At 41.4% G+C, this 25,884-nt stretch overlaps 1 protein-coding gene across 1 annotated transcript in view; it reads right to left on the bottom strand.

Annotated features, from left to right (window-relative positions):
• GABRB3 (gamma-aminobutyric acid type A receptor subunit beta3) overlaps positions 1-25,884 on the bottom strand; it is a 191,466-nt gene that overhangs the window by 93,685 nt on the left and 71,897 nt on the right. The window contains exon 2 of the mRNA XM_081858985.1: positions 7,707-7,754. Within this exon, the coding sequence (XP_081715111.1) occupies positions 7,707-7,754 (48 nt within the window). The remainder of the gene's footprint in view (positions 1-7,706; positions 7,755-25,884) is intronic.

Raw genomic sequence — 25,884 nt, 5'->3', positions numbered from 1 at the left:
AGCAGAAGCAGCCGCCGCCTTCCCGCCCTCCTCCGCTTAGTGCTGCCTCCACTCAGGCGGCGGCGACTGGCCACAGCGCCAATGCCGGGCGCGCCTTCAGGCGCGAGCCGGGTGGAGCCTCGCGCGCCAAAGCAGGCGTGGGACAGGCGGCGGCAGCCACAGGTGCAGCTTCTCCTCAGAGGCGCGAGGCGCAGCACGGGGCCCCCTAGAGGGGACGGAGCGAGGGCATGGCGGGAAGCCGAGGGGCCAGGCCCTCCGAGGAGAGCCGCCCTCGGCGCGGAAGACGCGCCCCCTCTGGGCCTTGCTGGCTGCCAGCGGCTAGTGGGCCTCGAAGCGCCTAGGAAAGCAGCCCAAGTTTGGGCCGCTTCCTCAGGGGCTGGGCTAGGAAGTTTCCCCTCATAAACAGCTCCTCCTATGCATCTGCTGGCAGGTTGGGGACTTTTCTTGCTTGGAGCTTGGATGGCTGTCTGTCTGTTTGTCTGTCATGGATGCTACAGTTTTTCTTTCTTTCCCCAGACCGGGAATCAAACTCGGGCCGCAAGGGTGAGAGCGCCGAATCCTAACCACTAGACCACCAGGGAATGGATGCTATAGTAAAGGGTCCTGCATTGCAGGGGGTTTGACTAGATGTTTTTTTTTAAAAAAAGATATTTATTAAGATTTTACCAAAAAAGAACATAGGTAATAGAAAAATAATAGAGACATACAGCAAAAAGAAATACATCCAAAAAAGAAGAAGAAAGAAAAAACAATAGAAACATTAGAAAGAAAGAAAAATCCAATTTTTCACTTCATAATTCTATAACCCTCTTTCTTGACTTCCTCACATCTCCCTTTTTTGTGTTCCCCTTTACACAATCAAGTTCAGCAAATCCTTACCCTCTTTCAAATCTCATTTATAATTATATGTTTCAACCTATTATGTCTCCAGTTTTTCTTTTCTTTTCACATCAGTTTTTGCCTATTCTTTATAACTTAATCCCTTGTACCACTTTATATACATCTGACATAATATTACTCTGGTCTTTCCCCCTTTCCCTTTTGATCATCTTTGCATACTCCTTTTAACCATGTCACTTATGCCAAATTATCTTTATATCCAACATCATTTTAACATTCAAACAATTTACAATGCTTCTGTAAATAGTCTTTGAACTTCTTCCAGTCCTCTTCTACCGACTCTTCTCCCAGGTCTCGGATTCTGCCAGTCATTTCTGCCATCTCCATATAGTCTATTACTTGCATCTGCCATCAGGGGGTTTGACTAGATGACCGACTTTGCCATTCTGTAATTATGTGCTGAGATTTCTTTCTGCTCTATTCTTTTATACCCTGCTTTCCCCACATGCTCACAATAAATAAACCCGCAAGGTGAAAGAGCAAGGACTTCATGCGCCATCCATCAGTCCTGGTGCCCTTCATTTCCTTCCTTCCTGGGGCCAGGAAGAAGGTGTCCTTTCTTGGCACAGGTTTCCCCACATGAAAGGTGCTCCACAGACCGCTAGGTGATGGCAGCCGTGGGAGGGCAGCCCAAAGGTGAGTCCAGCAGCAACCCTTCTTGCAGCAGCCCTCTTCCTGTACGCAGTGCAAGCTTCTTCACTCATAGGTGCCAACTCCCTGGATGCCTGAGCTCTTACAAAATTCCCCATGAAGGGCCTGGGCACCCACAGATTTCGGTGCCAGGACCATGCACCCACAGTCACAGGGCCAAGTTGGCACTTCTGCCTTCACTTTACCTTCAACCCCCTCCCATGACTTTGCCCTGCAGGGCTTTCTGATCTTGTAGCCTGTTACATCCCTTTTTTATGGTATTTTTGCTTCTCTAGCTCCACCATCCTGGGCATTCCAAAGGTTGTCTGCTCTGTCCTTTCTGCATTCTTGCCCCATAGGCTTGGCACTTCCTTCTATGGATGGTGCCACCTCTCAAAACCCTCTCCGCCGCAAGTAGCCCTTGGCACAACTCCCAAGTTTCCAGCCTTGAGAGCAAAGCAATTTGTCACTGTAGCCCTCTTTGGGTGTGTGTGGTTTTTTTTTACTGTAGCCAGTTTAATTTATTTTAAAGCATTTATAAGCTGCTTAATATATTTTGAAATCTCTATTCGTATACAATACAAAGCAAACAATATCATTAAAACTGCAACATAAAGCCGATGAAACGATAGCATGAAAACATATAAAATTATATAAAACCAAATAAAACAGGGATTCAGGGGATTCAAACATATAAAACAGGGTACAGTCAGGGAAAGGCTGGGCCAAAGACCTGTCTTTACAAGACATCTCTAGCAACCAATGGTTCCTGCTTTTATGATCCTCTCCAAGCCTAGACTTGGCTTTGGTTCTATTTGGAGCTCTCCAAGGTCCTGCTACAAGCCTGAATCTCTGCTCTGCTCTGCTCTGACTTACATGGAACCCCTTCACATGTTTAACATGTAAAGACAGCTTTGAAATTGCCTTTCTTTTTTTCTTTCTTTTTGCAGAAGTGTCAATAGCAACTCTTGTGGCCTCAGGCAGGATTAGGATTGTACCACATGGGGAGGTGGGTTTAATTCTTTTCTCCTGCACCATAGTCCCCTCGTAGCCCTCCCTCCAAGTTGCTATTTGGGCAAGGCAGGGAAGCTTCCATTGGCACCACTGAGCTTTGGCCACAAAGAGTGGAAGAATACTTAACAGGCTGGATAGTTCTCCTTGTGGTCGCTATAATCTGTGATACTGTCAAGTTTTGTGCCATAGCTCCTCTGGCAACCCATAAGGGACCTGGGGCCTCAGCTCTCTGAGATATAACAATAACATTAAATAATCACGCATTTGCCTCACTTCAGGGATATTATGCCTACTGATGCAGCTGTTCTGCCCTATCTTGCTGACCTAGAATAAGGCTAAACTGAGACATGACTATCTTGGCTCCACTTACCCAGCCTTCTACATAGTTTCCAACTCATACATATTCAGCTTTGTCTTTGAAATCTATAACACATTGGAAGATATATTTTTTCTTGTTTAAAAAAAGAACGAGGTTTCTTATTAAGGGAATATACATCATCATCGGACATTGCGTTTCTGAGTAATGCCCTATATAGGCAAATTGGAAGGAAATGTGAGGTGTGAACAAATCAACACTTGTGTAAGATGTGTAAAATCTGTTATAATTATAAGGTTATTTCTCCCATTTAGCTTTGCTGTGAAATTTCTGTTTGCTTGCTGATAATCTGTTAGGGGGGAGAGGTTTATTTTATTATGGATATAGAGCATTTATTTGCTTCTCTGGGTTCTTACTTCCATGTGATCCTTTACAAATTTGAAACCATCATAATGTGTTATTTGATATTATAATCATAATTATAATATCATAATATAATATAATAATATAATATCATATAATATCAAATAACACATCATAATGTGTTATTTGATATTATTTAAACATAAGATGGCATGTGTTTTTTAGATGGCATTTTTAAAAGAGGTGGAATAATACCAGAAGCCACCCAGTGACTTGGGAGTTTTCCTCTGGTAGAAGCTGAATCTTGTTACTCTTATCAATTCAGCTGGCTAATTCTCATTTCCAGGTCTTTGCCTATCCTCTTTTGGCAAACTGGCATGTGTGTGTGCTTTTCTCTTCAAGGAAACAATGTAAAACAATTTGAGAAAGAGGAGGTACATATTGTGTGTGCCATTACAGATTTCACTAGTGAAGAGAAAAGAGGTATCAGGTTCTGATTGGTTGGTGGGAGAAGACTGGGTTATCAGAAACAACAAAAAGCTTACTAAGCATTAAATTGCAGGGGAGAAGGCAATGTGCTTTATAAACACATACAGCTGTACCTTGGAAGTCAAATGGAATCCGTTCTGGAAGTCCGTTTGACTTCCAAAATGTTTTGAAACCAAAGCGCGGCTTCTGATTGGCTGCAGGAAGCTTTTGCAGCTGATTGGAAGCCATGGAAGCCACACCAGATGTTTGGCTTCCAAAAATCGTTCAAGAACCAGAACACTCATTTCCAGTTTTCAATTGTTCCAGAGCTGAAATGTACAAGTCCCAAGGCATTTGGCAACCAAGGTACAACTGTAGGTTGCGGTCCTATAAGGATTTGAGAGTAAGTCCCGCTGACATCGGTGAAATTTGCTCCTGAGTAAATGTGCCTAGGACTGCACGGTTTTCATGCATCATAACAATAGTAACTGAGTGCACGAAAACAGTGAGTTTTCCAGGAAAAAAAGAGATGCTTCTGTGGAATATTCACATTTCATTCAAAATGTACAGGGGTGTGTGCCCTTCCTAAATGGCACTGCTGGTACACATCTGTTGTGGGGAGGGGGTGTTCTTGGGCAAAAATGGTGAGCTTGCCATACTGTAAACCAATGTATGCTGGTTCATCAGGATTTGAAAGAGGCATATGTTACTCTTAATAAGAGCATTCATGATAGGTGAATACTCTTGGGCAAGGAATGAACTTTTGGCTTTGCAATCAGACTTACAAAGACATTGGCAAATCAAACACACTGGATCAGTAAGAGTGCAATCGTACCTTGGTTCTATTCAGAAGAAATGGTCAGTATAGTCCTAGCATGGCACTTGGTTGTTGTTTAGTCGTTTAGTCGTGTCCGACTCTTCATGACCCCATGGACCAGAACAAGCCAGGCACTGCTGTCTTCCACTGCCTCCCGCATGGCACTAGCCATACTAGATAACCATAATTGCATGTCTTCCTCCAGTGTGGCCTGAAGCATGCAAAATCTTTCCATCCCCCAGAGCATGATCTCAAGGCAAGAGTTTCAAGGTGAGCAATGTCACGACCAGACTGCTTCTGCTCCACTTAAAATCAGTGGAGACTGGTGGCTATTGGTATTGGTGGGATGGAAAGGAGGAAAGGAGGGAGCTGAACAGTAGGTAGAGCCACAGCCAATAACAGGCACAATCAACTAATTATAGTTTTGTTCCCATTCTGCTCCTAGGTGAGTTTTATAAGGGAAACACTGAATCTAAGGAGGAGCAAGCTGACAGGCTGTGCCCACCCCCCACCCCACCCCCCGGGCTGCTTGTCAGTAAAAAGGCAGGCAGGTGGAAACTGAATAACATTGATGGGACCTTGGCCAATTTCCCCAAATGGACTAGCCTCATTGCTTAAAATGTAATATCTGTGTTCACACTTTCTTTATATAGGGCATAATTCAACAAAAGCAATCATAGTTAAATATGATTTCAATGTGTGGGAGCTAAGCACGTGTTTCAAAGGGTGAGTTAAAGAGCTTAACTTTGGCTGGATTGTTCCTCTGATGTGCTCCAGACTTAATAGCAATACTATCTTGTAAGATACATACAGGTTATTAATAAGGGAATTCTGTTAATCGTTTTAAGACCACCTGTGCTCATCAAAGCTGGACTAATATAGTGAAAAGAGTGGACAACACTTGTTTAATCTGCTCTAGGGCTTCTTCCAGTTATGTGCATAATTGCAAAATCTGGTACTACTTTAGCTGCATTGGGATTAAAAATAAATAAAATTAAATTAAAATGCTGCATTACAATATTACTGTAGTGAATAAATGCAACTGCTGTGAAGAAAGTATTGAAAAAAGGAATTGTGACTTCTTTGGCATCTGTTCCTTAAGGTATCACAATTCAAGGACATAGTCCAACCAGCTAGAAACATTCATAGAGTTGGAAGGGATCCTTAGGATCATCTAGTCCAACCCCATGCAATGCAGGAATATGCAGGTATCCCATACAAGGATTGAACCTGCAACCTTGGCATTATCAGCACCATGCTCTAATGAACTGAGTTGTGCTAATGCATGGACCAAGGATAGTGCAGAATGGGGCCAGTGAAGGGTGTGGCTTAGGAAGAGGAAATGGCCTAGTACAGGCATAGGCAAACTCTGGCCCTCCAAATGTTTGGGACTACAATTATCATCATCCCCAGCTAACAGGGCCAGTGGTCAGGTATGATGGGAATTGTAGTCCCAAACATCTGGAGGGCCAGAGTTTGCCTATGCCTGGCCTCGTGAGAGTTCTGAGGGCCAGATGGAAAGACTTGGAGGGCCACATTTTGACAATAGGCCCGCGGCTTTCCACCTCTGCTTTAAAAGATGCTAGCAGAGATGTTGCCTCACCAATTACTCCTACCTCAAACTCGCCCCCCAAGGAAACCAGTTGCTGACCAGGGTTTTTTTGTTTGTATTAAGTTTGCTAGGTTTGATTCCCCCCACCCACCAACCCTGCACTCTGTTACATTATGGTAATTTCATGGCTGTTGCTGAAGACTGCATTTGCTTTTCAGGCCTGGGAAATTAATCAGTGCAGTTGTACACTGAGATCATAAATGGAATTTTCCACTGCAGTCTTAATATTCTCTAGAGCATATGGTATGACAGGTGTCAGTGTCATAACTTTATTACGTAGAATATTACTGTGCCTGTAGAACTGAACTATGCCTAGGTGTGCACTTTATGGTCAAATAAAGAACGTATTTCATCAGAACACATGTGGTACTCCTGCAACAATACCCATTGCTATGTCTGATAAGCCAGTATGTTATAAACCCCATTTTGGTAAGTTGCCCAAAACCTATCAGTCACAGATACAAGTTCTCAGGAAAGCAAATGTCAGCTTCTATGAATAGCCATGTGCTCTGATTAAAAAACAAAAACCATACATCATTTTCAATATTTTCCCCCCTCTCTCTCTGGGGCCAAACTAGACATGATATACAGTAGTGTGTTTCTTTTCCCCAGTTTTGTTTTTAATCAAAAGCTGCCTCGGGAGTCTGAAAGTTTGGGCAGATGAAAAGCGGCGGGAGAAAGTGGGTGGGTTTTATTGTTATTTGGCACTACAAAACAATAAACCAGTTAAACTTAGAAAGAAGTTTCAGAGTTTGTGAGCTGAGGAAGAGGAAGAGGGAATAACTTGAGTAATTCAAAATACAGTCTGTGTATGAACTGAACAGTGCTTAGATTGTTTTTTTTAGCTGCTATTTTGTTAATATTAATATTGTTTGATAGTTTATAAATGCTGAATTGATTTTTTAATCAGAGTTGCTATGATTGTGATGTTCAGATTATTTTTAATTGTGGTGTTGTTAATAGTGTTTAATAGATTGTGATTGTTTTATTGATGATTTGTTAGTTATTTCATATGATTTATCTGTATTTGTTCTATTATGTTCATTCTGTTATTGTTATTCAGTGTTTGTAAGCCACTTTGAGATTCATTTGAATGAAAAGTAACTGAGAAATACAGTAAATCAAATAAAATCAAAGTGGACAGGATTTATTTAATCCTATTCTCTGAGTTTTCTGCTCAAAATTTTTTCCTCCATCAACTTTTCCACCTATAATTTCACCTGTGTGGGGGGTGGGGGAGAGTAGCTCAGAATAAAATATTTAAGTTCCTTGGTAGGGTAAATCAGCTCCTTCTTCCAAGCTTTATTTAGTCAGACATGCAGATTTCCAAGGCAATATTTAGTTTTATATCTATATATATTTGATGAAAAGATGCACACAGTTCTTCTAGACCTCAGAATATCTGTTTATTATATTTTGAAAAAAGAGAAGCATTAAATGGAGCCCCAAAATTTGAAAATAGTTGGAACCATTGGCATTATTAAATGATTGAATTGATTTTTCTCAAGTGACTAAAGAATCTCAAACTTTAATATCTCAATTTTGTTTTTTGCACTTTTTTGTTTTTGCACAGTTTTATGACTTACCTTGTGTCATAAATTGCATAGAGTTTTTTGTTTTCTTCCACAGCATTCCTAAAAAATAAGAAAGAAATGATTCATTAAGTCTATGTTTCCATTTTTTTTCCTGTTGCCTTTTCTTTGCCCCATTTTCCTACTAACATCCCACACAGAACTCATTTCAAGACCTGGAGTCACTCACTGAGCAAATGTTTCTGCCTTTCATTCGCCAAAGCCTTTTCTAGAACCACAAAACAGAAACATTCATGAACAAGTCAGTTTATTCAGTAGTATTTCACTGGCCATGATTCAAAATTGGCTTTGTTCAAGAAACCATTTTTAACACTAACCACAGTTTGTCTAGGTTTGGATGCAACAACAAACCTTGGTTAGTTGAAACGGGAAGCAAATGCCTTTTATCTCACAGCTGTGCCAAAAGAGGGGAGAGGGGAGTACACGAGAAAGCGCAGGCATATATAGTTAAAATATGGCCTAGCTTGCCTGTGGGTACATAGGCATGCTGTTGAAGTACACAGTTCCCTGCTTGCCAGGACACTCAATACATTTAGGTAATGCAGGCTTGTATTGAGACAAGATGAACTAGAAGAAGAAGAGTTTGGATTTGATATCCCGCCTTTCACTCCCCTTCAGCAGTCTCAAAGAGGCTAACATTCTCCTTTCCCTTCCTCCCCCACAACAAACACTCTGTGAGGTGAGTGGGGCTGAGAGACTTCAAACAAGTGTGACTGGCCCAAGGTCACCCAGCAGCTGCATGTGGAGGAGCGGAGACGTGAACCCGGTCCCCCAGATTACGAGACTACTGCTCTTAACCACTACACCACACTGGAGAAGAGTACGCAAAAAGATGGGGAAGTAGTCAGAAGACTGGCCTGTAATAGTAGTAATACAAGCATAAAGTAACTGATGGTAAAATCTAAGGCATAGATGACTCATTCATTTTGACCACAGTGCAACACAGATGAAGTGGATAAATTACAGCTGAAGTTTTTATTGATGTAGCAGCATCAAAAAAATAATAATCCAGAGAAGCAGCTTAGCAAAGGCTATCACTGATCACTGCACAAAAATCAAAGAGTGTGTGCATGCAGTTAGGTGCTCTGTTTCATCCCCCCCCCCACCCTCAAGCTTGCTCAGTAATTGACATCACTTGAAGTCAAAGCTATTCTGTTTTGACACACTGGGGGAAATTCTTTTAGTTTTCCAACAGTGCAGCACTGGAGGAAAAGATTTACAGAAGCGCAAAAACAGAGGCATCATGATTCCTATTAAAAATTCTTCACATGCTAGTTAATAGCAGATATTCACTTATTATGAGCCAATATTATTAAGCAGAGAATAACTGTGGGCAGCCAGGCAGTTGCTGCTGATGGTAAATCAAATGGAGAACATATGGTTTTGCTGTTGCTGCCATCAGTGTTGCTGAGAAAGCTAATGGGTTATATTTGTGCTTATGACTCAGGATGCAGATTCAACTTTAGAGAATAAAATGAAACACTACTAATGTGATACAGGGAACTCTGCTGTGTTTAACCTGTACTGAGCACCCGGGAGGCTGGGACCGGTATCAAAACATGCTTTCAGGTTGCCTTCCAGAAAATACAAGATGTGATTATTATTATTTTTGGCTATATCAGGGCTGATCCTCAGGCAAACCATTAATTACAGTGCAGCTTTTTCAGCTGCAGAAAAGTCAGCTTTAATTCAGAGCTGAATTAAAGGATATCAGTGGCCTCATGTTAGTGTAGTATCTCTCCATTATGAAGAGAGAAATATCCGCAATTCGGTCTTGTTAGAAAGGGCATTGATAATCACTCTGGAGGGGTAGCTTTCCAAGGTACCTCTTTATCTGCCAATCAATTTTCATGGTATCCTTGTAGAGGAGGGGGCCAACACTAAATGGGTTCTTTTATTTTCTTTTCTACAGTCACTCTTTCCCATTCCCCTTCCAACTCTGCTCTGCAGTCAGCTTTACAAGCACACAGAGCTATGTCATTTTGGGGGGTCGGCCGCCACTGCTCATGTCTGGGGCACAGAAGCGCTGTCTCCTACCACACATTCCTGCCCAAACCTCATGGTCATCAGCAGATGTTTTACTGAGTTCTCCTGGCACAAGAAGTCAGCTGGCAGGGATTTCTCACTTGTGGTAACTTGTATCTGGAATGCCCTACCCAGAGAAGCTCACTTGGCTCCAACCCTGATGTCATATTGGTGCCAACTGAGCAATGCTTTACTTGCCCATACATTCCAGCATGCCAGCCTGCTGTCTTCTGATTTTCTCATTGGGTTATGGCCTGTAAATTAACAGTTTTTAAGTGTGCTCTGCCCTAGCAGCCTTGTACCACAGAACAACTTAAACATTTATTTCCCAAATTAATAAATAAAATTGTAGATTAACCCATTTGTCATTTATTTCATTAGACATTTCTAAGAGGTATTTCATCAGAACACAGGAAAGCTGCCTGCCCTTGTCTTTTCCATAACCAAGCCCAGTATAGCATTCACCCCAATTAATCTGCATTTGTAAGACCTAAAATTGTTAGTTACCTTTACCTTTTACCCAGGTGCTTAGCAAGTTGAGGTCATTTTAATCTGTTTTAGTATTTCAGCTTCTGTATGTTTTAAAGTACTGTTGTACTTTTTTCTTGATTTTTAAATTTCTTTTCTTTTTTATAAACTGCTTTGAGGTTTCTTTTTAATCAAGTGCTGTATACGTTTTATGAAATAAATAGATAAATAAATGTGGCCCTAATATTCCAATCCATGAAATGAACACAGTCAATAAATTAAGCTGAAACCATCTTGGCACTTTCAATGGTTCGATATTGCTGCACAGTATCCTAAAGTCTGTAGAGTATGGCTGAAATCCAGTCGAGGCTTAAATGCATCTCATTTTGCTTTCAAAATGGAAGAGACTGGTAATTCTTTGGACTGAGAGTCAAGTATGTACTAAATGCTGTTCGTGTCTACAGGTTCAATGCCAGCTATATGATTACAGCATTTCAGGCAAACGTTTCCTTTCTTCTACAAACAGATAGAAGCAGATTAGCCTTGAAGCCCAAAGACCCATTACAGAGAATCAGCTCTTGCAATACCCAAAGCAAAATATTCAAGTTACATTTAAGACTTTCGGGATATTAAAAACACTCTGGCACTGATTAAATTATCACTGGAAGTTGCTGAAATCACATTGAAGAGGTTTTAATTTTAATACAAATTTACAGTTCTCTTTCTCTAAGGCATAAAGGATATATGTGTGTATCAGGTTTCCTGAAATGTTTATGTATGAGGAGCTTATGGTTCTGACTAAACATTTTTTAAAACAAAAACAAAAACAAAACCCTATTGGGTACACAAAAAGCATTCAGTATGCTTTTAAGTAATTTTGATGTTTAACTTATATGGGATTATAATATAATAATGTTCATGGGTCCTTTATTGCACTTCTAAAGAGCCTCTCCCACCCACATTCTCTAGCCCCATAAATACAGTGGTAAACATAATCTGACATTCTATCACAAAACCATCAGTATGACATATTTGGGAGAAACATTACAATTTTTCTTTTTCTTTTAAAAAGGTTACCAGTTCCTACTGAATAAAGGCACTCAACACCTCTTAGAATCATAGAATCATAGAATCATAGAGTTGGAAGAGACCACAAGGGCCATCGAGTCCAACCCCCTGCCAAGCAGTTGCTTCAGGGAAGAAGCTGTGAAGGTTTGTGTCAGAACAACTGGACATTTCCAATTAGACAATTGATAATTTATGTCACGAGAAACAGAGATTCTAGTTTGTGTGTATGTGTTTTTGCTGCCAGCTAGTTCTAATGTGATGATAGCTACGCATTGCAGGGGGTTGGACTAGATGTCCCTCAGGGGTCCCTTCCAACTCTACAATTATACGATTCAGTTTGACGATTCTATTCCAATCCAGCTGCCGGATAGGGAAGACCCTCTTCAGCCTGCTGATCCCTGTCCTTTGGAAATAGAAGACAGAGAAATTCTTTACAAAAAGTCCTTTTAAGATCAGTTGGTTGGTTATTTCAGCCTTCGCAGGGCGTGCAACTGCAACCATCACAGAAATATAGACCATAATGTCACTTTTTAATATATCTGGTCAATGTGCAATGCAGAAACAGCCAAAAATATGTCTATGGAGGCTCCAATTCATTCTGTTTTTCAATATAATTCCTTTCTGGGGGAATCTAGCATTGCTCACAGTCACAGCCATGAAAATAAAGCTAGTTCTTTATTCCCCATCCTGTCTGAAGTCTATTCTCAATTTGTGACACTTCCCACTGCTGCGTTGACATTGAAAATGCCTTGTAAGGATAGTTCTGGCTGACTGGCATAATGTGAATGAGTCGCTCCCTCTGCTGCTTCTACTCTCATCCTCCTCTCTCATGCCAACTGTTCTTTTTTCAGCTGATGCCCTCCTGAGAGACCATTATTTTACTCTCCCTGGAAAACCTCGTCCAGGGACAGCAGGGCATTAGCTGAAGCCCAGCTGCATCTAAAAGCAGCTGGCCCTGTTGGAAGATTCCGACCAGCCATCTGGTTCCTCAGGGTTCAACCAGATAGGATAAAAGTTCATCCACCATATTCAACTTAAGCATGTGGATTTATTTGTGCATATTCTCTCAAGCATATACACTCACATTTGCATGAATTTAGAAAAGCCCTCCAATGTATTTGGAGACGGAATAGGGCTTGTTAACTTCCACAGCAGTTACCAACAGCTTGGTATATTATTTAAAGCCTGTTCTGCAGCAAAAAAAAAAAAAAAAAAAGGCAAATAGTCGTGTCTTTCTTTACTGCCTCTAAAGGTTGGCCTTTTGCTTTTGGTTTATGCAGCTGTGGGTTTATATATATATATATATATATATATATATATATATATACACACACACACACACATATACATATATACATATATATGTATATATGTATATATATATATACATGTGTATATGTATATACACATATACATATATATATATATATATATATATAACAGATTTATATGCATCCATTCCAACTTGTATGTGATTATAACTAGTAAACACTTCACTTTTAAATTCAGTTCATCTGCTAACTCAACAGCCAGTTGACTCCCAACAAGGGATAAATGAAACACAATATTCAGTTCAGCACATTTCCAGTTTGTAGTTTAGAAAAACCAAAACAGTCCTTGTGAAAAATTTGTCAGCATTTCACTGCACATTTCTCCTAATATACACATTCTTTTGTACACAGTTTCTCCTAACAGTTCAGCCACAATTCTCCGTAATACTTTTGTATGTTGTTTCCACAAATATATATGCATGCTTAATGCACATATTTCTGTCCATGTCTTTGATCAGAGAATTCCATCACAATGTTAGGAGGCATTCCATCTTCCTGCAATACTGGGGGGGGGGGAGGGGTGTGCGGCCAGGGAGAAAGCAAATTGGCCATCTTGCAGGTTTTCACCTACCTCGTAGCAACTGCCACAACTTTGGCAGGCATTCAGCTGGATCCATAGTCGCGGGGGTACCCTGTTAGAGGGGCCAGGAGGGGCGACGCTGTCTGGGAGTCCCCATGGGGACTGATGGGCCAATACACCTCTCCCAATGGCACCCAATCCATGTCAGGGATGACTCCCCATTACAGGGTCTACCTCACTTGGTTCCTATTAGCAGGCATAGGCAAACTCCGGCTCTCCAGATGTTTGGGACTACAATTCCCACCATCCCTAGCTAACAGGACCAGTGGTCAGGGATGATGGGAATTATAGTCCCAAACATCTGGAGGGCTGGAGTTTGCCTATGCCTGCTATTAGGCAACTTGATGCAGAATACATGCCCAATGTCTTAGCCAAACCTACTCTATCCTATAATCGATAAAGTTGTGGTCTAATTCAACCCAATACCAGTCTCCTGTGTCCATTCTGTCGGTCCTCCCTGCAGCAGCCATGGACATCATGCACCTGTGGCATCAGTTGCCTTTAAAGATCATTACTGGGTTGTACAAGAATAACAGACGTGTAGTTAGATGTGCCTTTTCTCAACATGTTTCACCATAGCTTGGGTTCAGTATTCATGTGTCCAATGGAGCAAGGGAACCTGGCATGTGGATTGGTCCCCTCTCACAATTAGTTTGCATCCGTATTAGCTCTGCACTGCACTCAAAGAGCATCATTTACATGACCATAGCGACATGCTCCTGTTCATAGTTAAGTGCAGTTCAGCTATTTAGAATTTGTTTCCTCTGGGAACTCTTAAAAGCTTCAGATCTTAGCCACAGGGGGTGTGCTTCTGTGTCTGTAACACTTATTTAAACATCAGAAAAGTTCAGATCTAAAGATCCTCTAGCTCAGCACTGTGTCAATAACAGCATTATTTATCTCCTCCTCCCCTCTACTTAACATCAAGTGTTGGAGTACAGAGAAATTGCAGAGTGAACCTTTGGCAATGTGTGGACAAGTGAGGAAACACTTCGTTGGAGAAGTGATGCAGAAGAACTGACACCATTTATATTTTACATATATATAAATACACATGCATATATAATTGAGTGAGGAGCATTTAAATGAGCCTGAATATAATGGAATATATTTAACTCCATGGGCAGAGTGGAGATGTTCCACTTTTATCTTTTTTAAAAATGCTGAAAAATGTGTTCAGGTAGATGAATGATGACTTTTTTTGGTCTGAATCGTTATAAAGATATACGTAAGGAAACAATGGTCTGCATAAGAGCCAACTCCTAGAGGCCAAGGTGTCTTCACCCCCCCCAATATATATATATATATATATATATATATATATATATATATATATATATATATATATATTGAGGGCTCCCCCAAGTTGACATTGGACATTGCCATTCAAATAGTGTGTGTTGTGTCATGTGATTAATTATGTGAGTTGGTGCTTACCTGCCCCCCCCCCCATATTTTATTCAAGTTGGCACCCCGATGGGCTGGATCCAGTGTAAGTTAGTTGTTGGATCACATGTTCTTCTGATTGATTTCAACAGGAACTAATTCCAACTAACAGAGTTGTAATCCAGCCCAATATCACTTCTCTCCTTTCTCAAGTAGAATGGATTTCTATCAGCCTTTGTGGGGTCTGCTTGCTTAGGAGAAGAGAACACCGACTGAGGATTTAGGCTGCATCTACACAGCTATAAAAAATGCTCTGGGGGAAAAAACCGTTTTAAAGCTCACAATGGAAAAATTTCATCAAGTTCCAATTTCAGCTCTACAGCACCATCTGGTGTCACAGTGTTATAACATATTTATACCATTTTATTTTTACTAATGTAGCCGAGTCCTTAGAGTGTCTTTGTGGAAATCTATCGCCTGATTATTTACATGTCATTAAAACAGCAACCAACATTGCACAGTGTTGGTCACAAAATGGACTTTCCTGCTGGTTTCCAGGACCTCCAAGTCTTGCAAGCTGTGAGCAATGCACAGCAACTGCTTCTGGGCAATCTCATGCTTGTGGCATCTTAGATCTGATCTACACATTCTCAAGAACTTGCCTTATGTCAAGTGAAACCGTTGCGCTATCTGGCGTAGTATTGCTTACACTATTTGGATTTTCTATCGGTCCCGCATAGAGGGACCTTCTGCATGCAAAGTATGAGTTCTACCAATGAGCTATGGCCCTTCGGAATAACCACACAGTAGAGCTCTGTTGTGATAGAGCCTCTTTTAGTCATGCTAATGTGGGAGATTTTATCATCACCATAATTTATTATTTGTGCCACATCCATCTGACTGGGTTTTCCCCACCACTCTGGGCAGCTTCCAACATATATAAAAACACAATATAACACTAAAAACCTTCCCTATCATACTTTGAACATGTCATTTCCTCTCATAGAATCATAGAATTGGATAGTTGGGAGGGACCCCAAGGGTCATCTAGTCCAACCCCCTGCAATGCAGGAATCTCAACTAAAGCATCCATGACAGATGGCCATCCAACCTCTGCTTAAAAACCTCCAAGGAAGGAGAGTCCCCAACCTCTCATGGGAGTCTGTTCCACATCTAATTGCTGAACTTAATGTTGCAGTACGTCTTCCAGTGTAAGTATCTCTTTATGTACAAACAGTTTTGTAGAGGAAAAAAAATAGAAATCTAACACACCATTTTGGGATAAGAGGCCGTCTTTCATAAATGACTTGCTATCCGTCCAGTATAATTAATCCTGCATGCAAGGAATAAACAAGACTTGACAGTGTGTCTGTTTTGCTGCGAACGATACTCGAGTCTTTCAAGTCCTTCCTTTGAAAGCTTATGTTTTTGACATTTGCTGCACATAACCTTTCATGTTTTAATTTTTACAGGTTGTTTCTAATCTGATTGTTTTATTGAATTGTCATATATTGCCTTGATCTTTTGGGAAAGCTGTCTAATCAATCTTGTAAATAATAAATACAACTTCCAACTACATGTTCTGCTTCTCTTCCTCAGCTTCCAAGAAGCCCTGTGTGTATAATCCATTTATTAACATGAAACATTTATATAGCACTTCTAACACTTGGGCGGGGGGGGATCATGATTTTGAATGACAGATGCACAAAGAGATGCTGGTGGGTCATGAATATAAATTGATGAGGAAACCCACTTCCATTTAGTCTTAGAGAGATCCTTTGACTGACAGCAGAAATAGTGATCTGTCATAAAATCACACTGCATATCTAATTTGGCAAACTATAGTTTCTTCCTGTTTTAGCACATAGGTCAAATCCCTGGTTCTGCATAGTTTCCATGCACACTGCTCTTGCCATGAATACAACCAAACCACAATGTTGTTCATTTGGCACTCTATGCAGTGCAGGTGGCGCCGTGGTCCAAACCACTGAGCATCTTGGGCTTGCCGATCAGAAGGTTGGTGGTTCGAATCCCCGTGAAGGGGTGAGCTCCCTTTGCTCTGTGCCAGCTCCTGCCAACCTAGCAGTTTGAAAATACACCAGTGCAAGTAGATAAATAGGTACCACTGCAGTGGGAAGGTAAATGGCGTTTCCGTGCACTCTGGTTTCCAAAACGGTGTCCCGTTGCACCAGAAGCAGTTTAGTCATGCTGGCCACATGACCCAGAAAGCTGTCTGTGGACAAACACTGGCTCCCACGGCCTGAAAGCGAGATGAGCGTCACAACCCCATAGTCACCTTTGACTGGACTTAACCATCCAGGGGTCCTTTACCTTTACCTTACCTACAGTAAGGTTTGTCCTCAGATTCCCTCCTGCTGCACAAGCAGCTATCTCCTAGTCCAGCCTGCAAATGTATAGTAACAGAGCAAGGAAACTGAACAGGCATTTTCTGCTGTCATCCCTGTTCTGTGGAACTCCCCTTTCCTCTCCAAAATGTGAAGTGGCAACCATCAGTTGCTTCAGAAGTTTTATAAAGACTTATCTTTTTGCCAGGACTTTCCCTGACCCATGAAAGGAATTTTTAACGTATTTATGCTGTCTATAAATAGGATTTTTTTAAAAAATGTGGACAGGGCCTTCTCAGTTGCAGCTCCCAGCTTGTGGAACTACCTGCCACAAGAGACTCAGAGGACTTTCCCTCATCTTGAGGATACCTGGTTGGGGAAGTCTGGCTGAAGAGGTGGTTGTGGAACAGTAACATCATTAACATTTAGATGACTTTGAGCAAGCAAACCATATTGCATTTTTCAACAGAAGGCAGAAATTTAAAAAAGCTGTTACTGTAAGAAGAGCAAGAAAAGTCACTGAGATTGCCTTTAAACTTGGAAATTTGCAAAACATGCAATAGTGATTAACAATGACATCCACATTACCTATGGAGCTGGAATTTTTTTTTTGTTAGTGATAGTGATTTAATATGTTTTAATACGTTAGTATGTTGACAGTCATGAAACATCCCAGCTAAAAGTGAAAAGTGTTCTTAAGATAGATTACTTAGTCAGAGCCCTTGAGACTCTGAAAATCTGACAGTGTACTATTTTAATTGGGGGCATGTTAGGCCATTCCCCTTTCCTCCTCCTCCTCCTCCTCCTCTTCTTCTTCTTCTTCTTCTTCACCATACCATTATGTTGCTTTTAGATATAACTTTTTGGCAAAACAAAAAAAGAGGTTCAATTTATTTCTCCTAGACCCAAAACAACTTCTTAGTTGCACAGAGATGCATTTAGCACCTTTTCAAATAGTACCCGAGTCCTTTGGAGGAATGAACCAAATGAAAATCTGCTTTACCTTCAAAGATGGAAAACAGGGCAAAAAGATTTTCTACCTGGAGCAGAGCTTTTTTGCCTGTATCGAAAAAAGGGAGATGCATTTTTCTACTTCAAAAAATAATATTGCAATGTGTTCCTGTGTAACTCTGGTGGCAGTGATCGTGTTCACTATATGGCTTGGGAAACCACAATATACTGGGTATGGATCAGGGATTTGGTGCCCCAGTGTTGTTGGACTCAGCATGGCCAGTGGTCAGGGAAGATGTGAGTTTTAGCCCAGCAACATCTAGAATGCCACAGGTTCCCTGTACCAGTTGTGTTATAACAAGTGCAAACTAGGAGTGTACCTTTCAATGTGAAAACTTTTAATTTGGGACATCTAAATTAATTTGAGACTTCACTAAATTACCGCTGTGTGGAAATCCGTTTGGGACCCCAGCCAGTATACTAGAAACTCAGATTCAAGGGTAAGTGAAAAGCAGGTCATATTTCAGTATTAAGTCCAGCACAGTTCTACATCCATCACCACCTCTTGCATTCATAATTCTCCTAGATGAAAACTCAGATTCAGCAACCATAGTACTCCACTAAGTCACAACCAGGCTGCTGCTGTTACTGTTCTCCCAACGCTGAGAGAAAACCTGTGGTTTGCTAGACTGGCTAGCAACTTTTTGTCTCTTTCTAGGGAAAAGTGTGACATTCTGATGCTGCAGCCATCCCACCCCACTCCCAGAAACCTGGTGCAATTTCCATATTCTGCTAAGAAGACTGGAATACACAAGGCCTTTTTGTGGTACTGCTGACCTCAGCTATGGCTTAACCTACTTCTTTTATTTCATCCTATCATGTACAAGCCCCCAAAGAGACATTGTCTGTTGGCTAACGTATCATCAGCTCAGCGCTTAGGAAAGTTTGGTTCACTTCCTTCAACCTTCTCATCGAAGCTTCAGACTATGACTCACTTTCTCTAGCTGTGAAATGAGCTTGTGGTGCTTTGTAGCCCATGGCGTGAGGTGAACTCATTCGTAGTTGTGATGTGTTCAGCTTGGCTACTGCCGAGAAGCGGGCTCATAAATAAAATCTTCTTTCCTGGATGCTATTTCCTGTTTCCTGGGCAAACTTCTAGTCACTGCACTGATGCACATATCCTTGCTGCTTCAGAAGGATGGATGAAAGATGCTGAACAATGAACAGAGGGTCTGATGCTTTAGGTAAACAAAAATCAGCCCCAGGAAGTATCCTATCCACACCACAAGGGATTCCCAAGGTGTCTAATGGGCTTGGAGCTGGATGCAAATTGTGCTGACTGTTCTTCCTGATTGAACCAAAGATTTATGTCATCCTCCATTTTGTTTCCTCTAAACAGAGGCTTCTGGGAAATTTTCAAATGGGGTTTAAGGGCAGTCATATTTATTACTAAATATTATTTATTATTATTTTATTCCCTCCCAAAGGAATCAGGAAGAGACATCCTGAATATGTGAGAGTTTTCACAGCTGGTAACACCAGTATATTGATCAGCAAAAGTAGTTGGGGGGAAAACCCAAATTAGGTAGGTTTTGCCTCCCTCTCCTGTGTGCTTTCACCATTCAATGGAGTCGCTCCAACGTTCCGCCATATGAGATGCTTTTTCAGCATTCATTCTGATTTACTTTCACAAACCTTTAGACTATATCCAGTCTCCACCGAGCATTCATTCTGCTTTGTTTACAGGTTATATGACAATGGGCATCCATCAGGAATACATCCCAATTTGTTTATGGGGTGTTTACAAGTCTTCCCATGTCTTTCATGCATTGCACACTTTCCAATACATTTCTCCATCACTTTACAATCTGCAAAAAGTCTGTTTCAAGTGCTTCTCCCCTCCTTTCTTTGTGCGGCGATGGCAGAATGCTTTAATCCACTTTACAGTAAATGGACTGGCACTCCAGATGGACTTTGCAGCCACCTCAGAAGAGGGCAGGCTAGATAGTTAGAGTGTCACACAGGGACCTATGAGACCAGGGTTCAAATTCCCACTCAGCCATGAAGTTCACTGGGTGATCTTGGGACACTCTCTCAGCCTAAAGGTAAAAGGTAAAGGTACCCCTGCCCATACGGGCCAGTCTTGACAGACTCTAGGGTTGTGCGCTCATCTCACTCTAAAGGCCGGGTGCCAGCGCTGTCCGCAGACACTTCCGGGTCACGTGGCCAGCGTGATGAAGCTGCATCTGGCGAGCCAGCACCAGAGCAGCACACGGAATGCCGTTTACCTTCCCGCTAGAAAGCGGTACCTATTTATCTACTTGCACTTAATTGTGCTTTCGAACTGCTAGGTGGGCAGGAGCTGGGACTGAATGATGGGAGCTCACCCCACCGCGGGGATTTGAACCGCCGACCATGCGATCGGCAAGTCCTAGGCACTGAGGTTTTACCCACAGCGCCACCCACTTCCCTCTCTCTCAGCCTAGCTTACCTCAAAGGCTTACTGTGGAGATAAGATAGGGAAGAGGGGATTAAATGTATGCTGCCTTGAGTTCCTTACAGAAAAGGATTGCATATACAGTGGTACCTCGGGTTACATATGCTTCAGGTTACATATGCTTCAGGTTACAGACTCCACTAACCCAGAAATATTACCGCAGGTTAAGAACTTTGCTTCAGGATGAGAACAGAAATCGTGCAGCAGCGGCGCAGCGGCAGCAGGAGGCCCCATTAGCTAAAGTGGTGCTTCAGGTTAAGAACAGTTTCAGGTTAAGAACAGACCTCCAGAATGAATTAAGTTCTTAACCTGAGGTACCACTGTAAATGCAATCAAACAAACCAACAAACTGCACATGGAATACCAACTCAAAACCAAAAGAGCCTGATATGAACCTTTAGTGAATCATGCACCTACTGGCTTTGTCTTGGGGCACATAGAAAACATCTCCTTACGACCTTCAGAGGAAACTCTTTCCCTCCATTGAAATGAATGGGGAAAGCCTTGCATGCCTGAGATGCATGTGCATACCAGAACTCCTGTGTGCACAATGGGCTGCTGGATTCAGTTGACTAGTGTGCATTCAGAAGGGTGACGCTGTCATGCCTTGCTGTACTATTTCAGCACCAAGGACAGTGACTCACGCCCATAATGCTATCCCAGCACTCTAAACGTGGCTATAAAATGTTTTGTTTTGATTTTTTTTTTATCACTGTTGCCGTTTCATTTGTATGGGATTTATGTTGGCCTGGTTTGATATTATTGTTTGACTTTAGTTTTAATTTTATGTATTTCTCCCCTTGGAATTTTGGGGTTGACGATCAGGTTATGAATATGATAAAAAAACCCAAAACTAAATACAGGTAAAAGGTTTGACTGATGATGTTCTATGAATGCTCCGTACCTGTGGATGCCCCCCTGCCCATTTTTTACCACCACATTGGGGAGAGATATGCAGCCTCTCCTGCTTGGGCCACTACGAAGCAGGCATCTTCAAGGTGGAATGAGACAAATTCATGGGGGACAAGTCTCTCAATGGCTGGTGATCATAATGGCTCTCTTTCGCTTCCATTAGAAACAGTCTTCTAATGAATGGCACTATCCAGACCAGTCTGGATAGTTAACCTTGGTGAAGACTTGATGTTTTCATACCCAAAAACATTTTTGATTTGAGTTTCCATTGAAATGAGGCTGCATTTTAATGTTTTAATGTTGTGTTTTAATCTTGTTTTTAAGTTGTATTTCAATCAATTTGTTCTTATATCGGTTGTTAGCCGCCCTGAGCCCGGTCTTGGCTGGGAAGGGCGGGGTATAAATAAAATTTGTTGTTGTTGTTGTTGTTTGCTGGAGGCAACAAGCACAACAACACTATTGCCTTCATATCCTACTTGGAGCTTCCCAGAGACATCAGGCTGACCAGTATGGGAACCGAATGCTGGACCAGATATGCCTTTGGTCTGATCCAGCAGGCCTCCTCTTACGTTTTTATATAAATGCCCTTTCTTTCTCTTCAGTGAGCCTGTGACCTTTTTGTACGTTAAGAAACAGGACAGAAGCAGGAAAAGGGTGGACTGGTGTGTGTTAAAGCAAAGGACAAAGTGCTTCACTCATGAAGGTGCCCTCAGCAATATGAGAGTTGATATTTTCGCTTGTATAGAATTTTATAAGGTCACTCATCACAGCAGTACCTGACTCCCTAACACAAACACAGCAACAGCCCTCTTTTACAGCTCTAACTCTCCTGTCCATAAAACCACCGCTGCCATGATCACAACATGATTTCCTGGAATGGAGGAGCACGTGAAAGGAAGGAAGCCAACACAATGGGGATAGTTCAGAAGCTACAGGCCAGTAGAAAGCATTTAAGTCCTGTTAAAGTCATGTAAAATTAAACAGAAACAGCAGCAATGATGCAGCCACTGTTTGTTATCACTCTTTTGGTTCTTGGCATGCTGGTGGCCTTGGAAATATCACTTTCTTATAAAGCATTCTTACCCATGCAATTTTGAATGAGAAAAAAGGCCACCAGTTCTGTTTTCCTCCAAAGCACTCATCCACATCAGACTTACAATGTGGTGTAAGAGTAACAAGAGGTTAACTTTAACTCAGTAACCCAAATGCAGTGAAGCTGATGAGCAAAATTTTGTCTGTTGCTTTTCACCAACAGCCTGTGTGACTTCAGACTAGGGGCTCACCCACATTTTTGCTTGACCCATATCTTGATTGTATTGTGCACCAATTAATTCTCTCAGGTCTGAGAGGTTTTCTCCTTGTTCTGTGTCTGGGCCTTGCAAAAATCCGATCTTACGTTCTGAATTACTTCTGCTTTTCCACACATCTGACTGATTTCTCTCGGGGAATTGCAGCTCTGTGACAGGAATAGGAGTCTCCTTGTGGATCTCAACACCCTTAACAAACTACAACTCCCAGAATTTTTTGAGGGGGAAGCCATTGCTGTTAAAATAATCTATGATGACAACAACAACAACAGTCAAATAATAATAATGATAGGTTCTATTCTGTCATTTTGAATTTGCAAGAAAATTTAGGATGAGAATATTGTAAGGGTTTCAGTCTTGGTGGTGTGAGCTTCCTGAAATAAAATTATTCCTAAGGAGGCAAAATAACTCCAGAATGCAACAATATGCTCATCTATTACTGATAATGTCTGATTGGAGTGTCAGGGCAGTGCTGTGGTCTTCTCCACTTTTGTTGTTCTGAGTGCCTCAGGTTGCTTATGTCTCTTTGACAGCTAAACTGATCTATTAATATAGCTTCCAAATGAAGTGTAGCTTTGAAGCAAGCATTAATGTTAAAGCCACTGTGTTCCAAAAAGATGTTATGGGGAACGGGGAGAGGAAGATAAGCATATTTGTGCACCCAGATAAGGCTGCTATGTGGTGATGAGAGCATACAAGTCAGCTGCCCTGGGTACAAGCAGGAGTGCGAAATGAGGACAGGGAATGATGGCGTTGCCAACACAAACAAAAATAGCAGGGTTTTTTTTATTTCTTTTCTCAGTTTGAGACAGATAAAATATGACACATACACATGCTCAGAAGTGCCATTCTGGACAATCCGAGGATTTGTGGCAAGGATGAAATTACAGAGACTTTGTTCTGTAGAAAAGAGCAAGGGCCTGAAGGCCTCCTTATATCACACAAGAATAAGTAGCAGTGCAGAATCCTTTGACCTTGGCAAGAGTCCATCCCTGTTTATTACCGGTCAATTTCAAGACAATACATTTTATTAATAGTTAAGTAAGTTAAAGCAGCCTGCCTGCCTATCACCTGCAAGCTCACCCCATCCAAAGCTATTGGCTGGGCCGCTGTGATGTCATGGAATGTTACATGCTCCATTTGATGGTGGGGAAATGGAACATAGAATTGACACAGGTGCTCTGAGGGAGGCAGGAAGTTAGATTGGAGGCAAGATTTCACATGGGGCTTACAGACAGAAGGACTTGATTGTGAGAAACAAACAGAAGTGAAGGGTCTAAGGGGTCAGGATATCTGGGGAAATTGCATGCAAGATTTATAGACATTGTTGTGGTCATAGGGAGAACCAAGATCCACAGAGATGAGAGGCAGTGGGTTGAAAATAAGGAAGGGATGCCTTAAAAATAAGTAGGGAAGTCTTTGACTGCAGACTGCAGACTCTAATTACTTTAGAGGAGTCTTAACAGTGTATAGTCCATCAGTACTACCCCCAGTAATATTTTTGCATCCACATATCAAATGCATTTTGTATTGTTAACAATAGCATTGTCATGCAGAACAAGCATGCCTGTACTCATATTTCAGCCTATATTTTGAGGAGTGTGCATTTTACACATCTGGCAATATTGGACAGTCAAAATCTGACTCACTATGACCTCCTGTTGACCTCCCAGTTGCCAAGCATGAAAAAGAAGGACCCCTGCTAGAGATGGGATACTCTACTTTAGCTTCCCAATCCTGACTTCAAGAATGAGCTGGTCCTCTGGCGAGTAGAACAACTGACCAGGGTTTGAGGCTTTCACAGAATTTAAAATCCAAAACCACTTTATTAAAAATAAAAGTAGACCACATCTGATGCTGGCTAGGCTAGCAGAGTCTGATTTCCTTCATCTACAGAGGTATCAGAGCAATGTTCCATTATTAATCATTGTGTGTGTGTGTGTGTGTGTGTGTGTGTGTGTGTGTGTGTGTGTGTTTGTGTATGGATTAACACACATATTTCCATTCTGTTGATATTTACTCCACAGCAGTTTCTTCTGCTGAAGAAATAACTAGTCCAAAATGTCACACTGCCTTAAGCTACAACCTACCTAGTCAAATTTTTTCTTTTCTTTTCTGGAGGGCTGGTGAGTGGGAAGATAGCCAGTTTCAATACAAGTAATTATAGATTGATCTGTCGGAAAACTCTTTCCCCCTTAAAACCACATTAATTGTAGCAGTCCGATTTGCGAAGCCTTGGTGGAATTTGGAATTGCAGAGTGCCTTTATTTCATCTTAACACATAACACGTGCCAATAAATGCAGAAGGGAAGCTCTGTCTCAGAGACTTTAGAATAAACATCTCTGCAGTTTTCTGAAGGCTTATTTTTCCCAGTTGAAGCCAAAGACAGCATGGCAGGTCAGCACTAAAGCTTATGCCGAACATCTCATCTGTACAAATAATTTTGGTCACCAATCATTATTAGCTTGCAGCGCTGATCAGAAGCAGAAAATAAGAAACCCTTACATTGTAGCCTGCGTGAAGTTTTAGCGAGCGGCACAGAGCAATGTAATAAACAAAAGTATAGCATCAAAAACAACACAACCAAGATTAATGTAGGCCCCTTGGCTGTCGAAACATTGAGGCAACAGAACTTATCAAACTGAAGGCTCCAGGAATCAAAAAGTATGTTTAGTGGACTTTCCTATTACAGATGTGCAGAAACAGAAATGCAATGAGAAGTGGGCTAATATTATCAAGAAGTCTGTTTACTTCCCTCATAATCCATGGTTTGAGTGAAGCAGGACTCTCCAAACCCAACACAAATTTTGTGATAGGTAAAATTCAATAGCAACAATTATTTCTTGTGATGAAGCAAAAGGAAATGCCTGAACTCCCACATGCTGAATACATTTTTGATATAGCAGGACCTGCCCCCCCCCCCTTTAAGGAAACATTTCTGGCATCCCAATTGCCAATTTTCATTTTTCTCACTTTCAGATTTGTCCAGTCTTAAATTCAGTCCACATCAGTTTGCATTAAAACAAGTCATTCAGAAAATTCACCAGCACTTTAGGATGAATTTACCCTAATATGCACATTTTTGCACAGCAATTTCCCCTAATCCAATGCAGTTTTGTGTGTTATTTACACGAATATATGCATTTTTATGCAACTGTTACTTAAGTATATGTGTTTTTCACATGGCTGGAGAACCGCATCGCGAAATTTGTAGAGGCGCAAACTTTGAAGGACAGCTGCGTTTTCGTGTTGGAAAATGCAAATTAAGTGAGCTCGACATTTAAATGTGAACTCAGCTGCA

Source organism: Podarcis erhardii (genome assembly GCF_964252035.2).
Source record: "Podarcis erhardii genome assembly, chromosome: 4".
NCBI lineage: Eukaryota > Metazoa > Chordata > Lepidosauria > Squamata > Lacertidae > Podarcis > Podarcis erhardii.
Note: the sequence above shows the minus strand (reverse complement) of the source record. Positions and strands in the feature narration are given on the sequence as shown.